We start from the raw sequence: 9320 nt of genomic DNA, 5'->3' as shown, positions 1-9320 counted from the left end.
TTCATTCATAAAGAGTCAGTACATATAGCTACTGTGGTTTAAAATAAAATCAATTATATTATAATCAACACTGACAAGCCTAGGTTACCCAAATATTTATTCTTCTGCCATCAGAAAATTTGCATTTATATTGGATGATTTTCTTTCATGTGCACAAGAGGGGCATGTTGGTAAAGTGTTTTGGTGCTGAAAGAGGAAAAAAATGAAACACATATAGCCATGAGGAGGCCATCCATGAATTTTGATCATGGATGAAGTGGTGGCTATGATTGTGTCTCCACCACACAGTAAGATGTGCAGTGCACATGGTGATGGAATTGTGGACACACCACAGGCCGGTTCCCAGCACCAGGTGAAGCATCTAACAACAGCAAAGACCGTTGATAGTGAGTCAAAGTGACACACTCAGATCACACTTCTTATGAGCCAAAACTCCCAAACCACTGAGCACCAGTCCTCCTCCATAACACCTTCAGTTTCATTCTGGTGTCATCACCCAACTCCCCTCGTGACTTTGCCTCACCTAAACTAGGCACTCAGCTCCCATTATTCCCATTTCATCCGTCCAAACTCATACTGAACACGCATAAAAGAAGCCAAGGGGTGAGTCTGTGAGGAACAGCGCTTTACAACAACAGCATTTGTGAATGTTCAAACACTTCAGCCCCCCAGGCAATTTTCTATTGATCATATACGATCAATGCCTTTTATTTCTCTTGTGTTTAAAAAGCAGCATTAGGCAGACATGCTGAGTGGGAGACTAATTAAATGGTCCAACAAAGGGATCTTGGACTAATCAACGGTCTGACTGTAGCCTCCCTCCATGAATACTTTATCTGTTGCAGTTGGCATTCATAAAATCAACTTCAAGACCTCATCTGAGTTCTCAGAGAGCTTAAAGAAGCCTACTGATAACTGTGTTCTCATTGTGTCTATTTTTAATAAAAAAAAATGTATACAAAAACCGTTGTGTTAGTCTAGTTTTTCTTTTTACAGTTAAATTACTCATACCCCCTTCAGATTTAAGTTTAACCCCTTCATGCCCATTGTGGCAAATATGCATCAAAACCCTTTGTGTTACATACAAACCAAAGATAGCCTATACATTCCCCCAGTGCCAGTTTTTACACATTAATTGTGGACCCAGGGTGTCATGATCACAGCTCCGGTAACTTATTTGATAACTCACTTCATTCACCTGCCTTTCCTTTCCCGCTCTCTAATTATCAATTATCTTATTCACCTGCCCCCTCTGCCGTATTGTCAGGGTAAGTTGTGGTAGAGGACCCAAATGCAGAGGCAGAGAGGCTGAGGAGATTTCTTGGGAGTTTAATGGGGCAAAAAACAGTAACAAAGGCAGGAATGCAAAAATCCAACTAACAATCAAAAGCAAACCAGACCCATGGAGAAATCCGGGGGAAACCAAACACGAGGAGCCAGGGAGAGACGAGGAATGCGGACAACAGCATGGGAGGACAGCAAAGACAAGGAACCAACAAAGAGTGAGAGCAGAGAGAGAGCATATATAGCAGAGAGAGACAAAGGGAGGGCTAACGAGCTGACAAGGAGCAGGTGTGAGAAGAGACAACGAGGGAGCCAAGGGGAAAGGAACATACACACAAGAGGGCAATAGAGGACAACAGAAAAACATGAGAACTAATATAAATCTAGAAATTACAACAAAACTGGAATTAAACCAATAAATCTAGAAAACAAGGAGCAAAGTAAAGAACAGCAGAACCAAGACCATGACACATATATTCGGTTCTGCACTGCTATCGGAGCGAGATCATTACTCGTTAGTAGTTCTTAGCTTATTTTTGTATTCTTAGTTCATTCTTGTTATGTTTTCATGTCAGTTATTTATGTTTCATGAGTTTTAGTTAAGTCTCTGGTTTATGTTCCCATCCCCAGAGGCCGGCGGATTGACAGGGTTTAATATTAGTGTTCTGTCTCCTGATTGTGACCCGGCTCTTCTCCACTAAGCCCTCAGGGTTTTGGCTCATATGCTGGGGGAACACGGGTTCTGGTCCTTCTCTACGGAGCCCTCAAGGTTTTGGCTTGGAATGCGGGGGAGGTCAGTTTAAATTCCTGTAATCCTGGAGGAGACCTGTTTAAAGTTTGGCATCTATCCTGGTACCAGTTCTTGTCTATGTTCCTCTCTACTACTGAACCTGCCTCTCTCCATCTGAGCATGTCTGTCTGAGCACACTATGGGACTCTTAGAACTCTTAACCTGCCTTCACGCTCTGAGAATTCCTGGAACCCTGGATCTGTCTTTTCCTGTTTGGAATGGAACCCCTGGTAAGGCTACAGACTCCTGGATGTCCCAACTGTCCAGCTCTGAACTGCTTCTCTGACCTGGATCGGTCTCTTGCCTGCTTACTGGGGTTGTTCCATCGGGGACACTTTGGACGGCCCTGAGCCGCATTTCGTTTGGCAGTCAATAATCCAAGTGGATCTTGCCTTCCTCGGAGAGGATGGACTAAACTGTTGAACCAGGTAAGTGACCCACTCTGATAATCATCCCCTGTCAGATGATCGTGGTCACTTACCTGTGTTTCTCCTTCCAGAGTGCCAGTGATTTGGCGGTGGCCCGCCCCCCTCCTGCAGTTGCTTGGGTCCGCTTATCCTCAGCAGGCTATGTTTTTGTTCTGTTTTATCATTACTGTCATAAAACATTTTGAAACTTCCCATTGTCTGACTTGCCTTAAATACTGGGTCCATCTGTCTCGTTTTATGACATAGGAACCTTTGGCAAGCTCTTGTTTCAGTTACAACTGTTCCAAACTAATTTGTCCAACAGTTGCCTCTTAATAGAAGCAACATTACCATTTTAGAATGGCCCATCAAAGCCCTAACTTCATTATGATCAAGAATCTGTTGGCTGAGCTTTTTAAAACTAAGGTGATGGTAAGGTGGCGTTTTATTCACAAAGTCTTAGAGCCCATCACTAATGGCAATTAACCAGCATACCAATGGAGACATAATACGACAATCATTTTTGTCAAGACATTAAGTATTTTTCCATAGCACCGTTGCCTTGCAGCAACAAGGCAAGGGAAGAAAGGTTAGGACCGCTGACCTGTCCAGGTTATTCCCCACCTGCTGGGGACTGCTGGCACCACCACAACCCTGACAGATTAAGCAGAATAAGTTGAATTAATTAATATTAATATAATCTTTGATTATCAAATTGATGCTTTAATTTTAAATTAACCATCTACCCCAGCCCTGAGGTTATGGTAAAGTTATGGGGATTAAATGGCCTTAAATGATTATAAATCAAACATCAAATGTCAATGGATCTGGTCCATCTGGTGGTCAAAAGAATTACCCTCTATGCAAAAGGTTCCTAAACCTTTTAAATCTCTGATCCACAAAATGGCGTCAGAGTCAGCTAATGGTCCAAACTTCTAGTTGACTGTGCAAACATTTCTATAAAATCAATTAATAAAATTACAAGCAGCCTCAGTATCAAAAGTAGCAATTTTTACGTGACGCTTTTAGTGTATGCAATATGATATAAATGTAAAATAAAATGTTTTCTTATTTCACCGACTTCAGGAATCAATTCACAACATATATCATTTCAAAGCACTATACAGAGAGACTTAAATCAGAGTATACAGATAAAATGGCAAAGTTATTGACTTTCATGACACACTCCTACTGTATGAGCATGATGTGATAGCATTTTTTTATTGATTCTACAAGTCCCTTACACCAAGCATGCATGCAGCAATAGTGGGGAGGAAAAACTCCCTTTAAACAGAAAGAAACTTCCAGCAGATCCAGGATTAGTGTGAGTTGACTTCTGTCAAGGCTTCTCTTACTTGGTCTTCGTGATTCTATAAAAAATCAAAATCTCTTTATATGTTCAAACAAATTTCAAGCAAAATTTATTGCTACGCTATGTTTAAAAACCCTGACTTTGGTTGCATGTTGGTCTGGCCTCTAAATGCATGAAATATTTTAAATAACAATTGTCTAAATCTATCTGAATGTTAGTATGTGTACAGACTGGATGGATAAATCTAACAGGCCCCCTCTGTAATATGATCCTGTTTAGTGGGTTTGGTGTGATCCTGGTTGAGTGTGGTTGAGGATGGGCGTTTATTTTGTCTGTATTGTTTATTGCTTTGTTTTTTTGTTTGAGGTTGTGCTTGTTGATGTAATTTCTGCTTTCTTTGTGATTCTGCTTTTGATGTTACTGTTTTTGCTGTAGAAAGGCTCCCAGGAAGCAGCTGGCTACCAAGGCTGCCCGGAAGAGCGCCCCGGCTACCGGCGGCGTCAAGAAGCCTCACCGTTACAGGCCCGGTACCGTGGCTCTCCGAGAGATCCGCCGCTACCAGAAATCCACCGAGCTGCTCATCCGCAAGCTGCCCTTCCAGCGCCTGGTCCGGGAGATCGCTCAGGACTTTAAGACCGACCTGCGCTTCCAGAGCTCCACCGTCATGGCTCTGCAGGAGGCCAGCGAGGCTTACCTGGTCGGTCTCTTCGAGGACACCAACCTGTGCGCCATCCACGCCAAGAGGGTCACCATCATGCCTAAAGACATCCAGCTGGCCCGCCGCATCCGGGGAGAGAGAGCTTAGATTACGGCTCCGGCTGCTCCAACACAACAATGGGGATGCCCTTTTACAAAACGGACCTGAATATCAACAAAACTGAGTGAGGATTTTAACTGTCACGTTTTGTATATAAATAAATGATGATTTTCTAGCTGATGTTCTCCAAAATCATACTAAGACTATATTGTGAAAATACGTAATGTAATGTTAGTTCTTCTACATCTAATTGCAATTGTTCCCAATGTATATTTTTTTTACAAGGTAACCAAGTAAAGAGTGCCGGTCACCCTTAATTTAATGACAGCGTATAACTATACATGATAAGGAATACTAATAAAAATTAAAAAAAAAAAAAATTCTAGGCCTAATGGTTAGGGCATTGCGCTTGGGATCCAGAGGTTTTTAGTTCAAACCCCACTCCCACAGACTGACAGTCTGGATCCCTGAGCAAGATCCTTACAAGATCCTTAACCCCACATTTCTCCCCAGGGGCCGCACAATGACAGTCCACTGCTCCCCAAGGGGATGAGTTGAATGCAGAGAGTTCATTTTGTTGCTCTGTAATTGTGACAGTATAATGACAAATAAAAAAAAATATACCTAAAATTATATCTTTGCTTCAAAGTTTTTATTTTGTGCATAACTAATTGAAACTGAAATAGCAGTTAAACCTTTCTGTTTAACTTGTCTCTACTGGTTGTTGTAGAACATTTGCCATCCAGCCCCTTGGCTCTGAGCCACGGTCTATGAGGTCGGCCGCGGTGCATAAACCCAGCAGGACAGGGTGCTGCGGTTTATTTACACCTGTGATGAAAATGTTTTGAGGGGTTGTCATTTCAGGGATGCACATAGATAATGATATGATGAACCAAAGGTGCCAGGGATTTTTTCCTAACCCGAGTAACACATTTAGCTTTTGACGTGGCTGGGAGAGTGATGGATGGTTAAATTGTTCCTGGCGTATGTCCATGTAGCTTCGCAGCTCACTGTCTTTCCATTCACCTCTCCCTCTTTCCCCTCACACTCTTTCCCTCCCTTTTCTCCAACAGCAGCAGGGGAACTAGGGATGTGAACACTCACCTCTTTGCAAAGCCTCACTGCTCCCATGGCACCATACTGCAACATAACACCTTCCAAAACCCTCCTCCTCTCTCCCTCCTCTCCTCCTTCACACTGTTTCCCTTTTCCTCTCACAGTTGGCCTGAACAGCATGTTAGATTCCGCAGGAGCTAACTCTGCTAGGTTTTGCCCTTTATGGGTTTTCAAGGCCGATGCTAATGTTTTTAGAAGGAAAGCACTGACAGCAAAAAACACAGAGGGATCTTTACTCACTCCATCAGTTGTTCTGAGCTAAAAAAAAAAAAAAAAGCTGTGAAGCTGCATCAAACCCTTGGGGGGAAAAAAAGGCCAATTACAACAACTGAAATTCATGCAGCTAAAATAGCAATTCCTTAAGGTAGCAAGAAATCATTTGGAGATAGCCTTTTATAAGTTGAAAATTACTCCCACTCCGGTCTTTGCAAATGTTTAACTTGGTCATCTTATAGCGTAAAACATAAATAACATCACAACTTGGGAAATAACTAAGAAAAGGAGAAAATCTGACATCAAAACTGTCCTGCATAAATTTTCATATTATAAATATAATTCATATATTTCATATCAAATATTCAGTTCTGTATATAGGAGGTTCTGATAATGATGTCTCACTTTCATTTAGCTCTTAACAAAAATGAGATTTCCTATCCTGTAATAGACAGTCTTGCCCCTTTTGGTTGAAAAGTCGTATGGGATGCTGTTTATAGCCATCTACAGTATTGGTCTCTAACATCAGCATAGTGATAGGAACAGCAGTTTGTTTTTTTTTCTTCTTTTTTTTTTATATAAACCTAATCACAAAATTTGTTCAAATAAATAAAACATTCATTTTAGCAACTATATTTTCATTTCCACAATCCAAAGCCTTTAAAAGGTATACTGCATAATGAAATACCTTTTGCTTAGCTGGCCATTTGAATATACATTTAGAACGGCTTTGGTCATAGTAGGCTACTATTTTCATTTTATGCCGCGTATCAGAAAAAGGACTATTACATAAATTACAGTATTTGGCTTTTGATATGGAAATGCATACACAAATGCAACGACAGGAAAAAGTAAATAGCATTGAAGAAATAAATCGGGTATAAACAACAAAGGAAGAATAAAATAGAAAAAATATTATAACATGCAAATAAATAAATACTTAAAAAAAAAGTAATCAATAAATAAAGTTGAAGATTATAACGGACAGTACATAAATAGTGTAATTATTACAAAGGCGAATAAATAAAGGAGCTAAATAAAAGAGATATATACATTAATGTCTGACTGTATAATTAATTTCTACCTACATTTATTTGTTATTTGGGCAATTAATTGTATGCTTATTTATTTACTGAGTATTCATTTATTTCTGTTTTTTATCTTTAAATATGGTAGAGCTGGTCCTCCATATTAGAGGGGTAATAATGACATACAAAATATAAGAAAAGTAAAAGATAAAAAAATATATATTATGATATAATTACAAAATGGCCCTTCCATATGTAATTTCTTTGTTAGCGGGCACAGCCAAGTTGTCCCAGCTTGTGCAAATCTTACTGAGACTTTTCTGAGGAATAGATCCTGGTTTTCTGTCCAGTACTCCCCAGCAGGGATGCTCCTAGGGGTCCCCTGTCTTTTATGAAACTGAATGAAATCACCATGTCTACTGCGGTAAGTGACTATTTTTTTCCAATTTTCGAGTTTGAAAATTCTCGCTGGTTCCGCCATGATAAGTGCACAAATATCGCCACTGCGCTAGCAACGAGCATGCCTTTCACTGGGGGCGTGTAGCAGTTCTCGCTGTAAAGCAAGACCCACTCTCGCAATGCACAAGACTTCTGAGCCTGTGGGTGCGGGCCGAGGGCTCCTGCAATTGCAAGTACGGTATTTCCCCTACAGACCACCAGGGCGGCCGAGAAAACCTTTGTTTGACCTGAAATTACTCATTTAATCATCCAAAACGTTATGGAACACATTAATTAACTGAAAAATGTGGCATAGTATGCCTTTAAGTAGAAAAAATCCCCTAATCGTGGATCTGTTAAAGCCCTTGTCTCATAAAAGGTTAATACATATTTCTTTCCTTATCCTTATAACAAATTTTTAAGAAATTCTTAAACATCATCATTGATAAAACTGTATATTTTATTATTGCATTAAGTTCTTTTTGTAACGAAAAAGCAGCTCAGAATTTCTCCAACCTAGAAAGCTTCCTTTTAATTGATTCTTATATAGCTAAAAAAGTTTTGTAATTGCATTCTTTTGATAAAAATTTGTTTTTGAATGTATAACACAACAAAAAACAAAAAAAATCTAACATGATGGTTTTACAGTTCTTTAAAGTTCTTTATACTGGTATCATTTAAAAAAAAGTAGAACACCTTCCACTGACAGTGCCTTTATTAGAACTACAAAAAAAAAAAATCTGTAAAGTTGCAGGCCAAATAACTTTATAGCACAGCCGCTTAAAGCTTAAACTACAAACTTTTCTCTATGTCTTAAAACCATTCCTAGAAATGCATTCACGGGACTGTTTGAAATCCACCTCCACTACCACTTAAAGATAGATTCCAGATCTTTTTATAGTCAACTGCAGACTTGCACATTCTATTTCAGATGTCCCAGGCTAACATCATTGTTTGTTTTAGCAAGGTTAACCTTCCCCATGTATTTATAGGTGCAGCTGCCAGGAGAAAGACCACAGTAGATCCATAAATAAGCTGCCAGGGCCTTCGGTACTCGTCCTGACCAACAAAAGCCCAGTCATTTCACAGGCCATTACCTGATGCTGCCTCGACGGGGAGGCTGGCCCAGCCTCCAAGGCAAGGGAGGGTCTTTGAGGCCGAGTCAACTTGGAGGGAGGAAAGGAGGAGTTTTCATTAATAATACATATGATGATTTTGTTTTATGTGACCAAAGCCTGTGAAAATGTGAGGGGAGTTGTTGGAAAATAACAAACTTCTATCATTAGCACATGAAACTGTTCACAGCAGTGACTCACAGAATTTTTTGTTGCTTTGGCCTGCTCTGTTTATCCTTTTGCCCTCATCCATAAAAGCTTCAACTTTCTCCTACGTATTTCACTGTACATTTGGCCTTTGGATGCTATGGAAGTCCAGCCTAATGTCGTCTGGCTTCTAAAATAGCTTAAAACACCACACATGTGCACAGGCTCACAAAACCCACTCATGACGTCACTATTTACCGAAGTCTGTACTCTATGTGTTTAGTCACTTCTTATCGCTGCCTGCACAGACACAGTGCAGAAAGCCAGTCAGCAGAGGCCACAGCCAGCACACTCCACAGCCTCACTGGCAGCCAGACCTCACTGCTCGGAGGAAGCTGCACCCTCCAACACAAACAACTCATCAGCCGCAGCCGTGCTTCAGAGCAGACTGTTAATCCCAGCGCCTCCCTGCAAGGTACAGGGACTGAAACACCCAAATAGTTTTAGGAATTGGGCTTTCATCCTCCCCCTCATTTTAATCTGGTTTTCGAAGTCATGAAATATTCAGAAGCATTGTTCAGCAGTGGCATTTGTCCTAAATATTGCTTTGCTCATTTACTGGTTGGCGACAGTGATGATTCCATAAAGCACGGGAATGGAGAGAGTTGTCATGTGGATGGGGCTGAGCCCTGAAGGCTCGTGATCTTAAATCA

General features: G+C 40.6%; 1 protein-coding gene across 1 annotated transcript; it reads left to right on the top strand.

Moving 5' to 3' along the window:
• The first annotated feature begins 247 nt into the window (after window positions 1–247).
• Window positions 248–4616, top strand: LOC119792932 (histone H3-like). Its single transcript, XM_038299787.1, has 2 exons — window positions 248–396; window positions 4229–4616. The coding sequence occupies exons 1-2, from the start codon at window positions 248–250 to the stop codon at window positions 4596–4598; spliced, it is 519 nt and encodes a 172-aa protein (XP_038155715.1). The 3' UTR covers window positions 4599–4616.
• The last annotated feature ends 4704 nt before the right edge of the window (window positions 4617–9320 follow it).

Source organism: Cyprinodon tularosa, unplaced genomic scaffold (genome assembly GCF_016077235.1).
Source record: "Cyprinodon tularosa strain WSP-4 unplaced genomic scaffold, ASM1607723v1 ctg435, whole genome shotgun sequence".
Lineage (NCBI taxonomy): Eukaryota > Metazoa > Chordata > Actinopteri > Cyprinodontiformes > Cyprinodontidae > Cyprinodon > Cyprinodon tularosa.
Note: the sequence above shows the minus strand (reverse complement) of the source record. Positions and strands in the feature narration are given on the sequence as shown.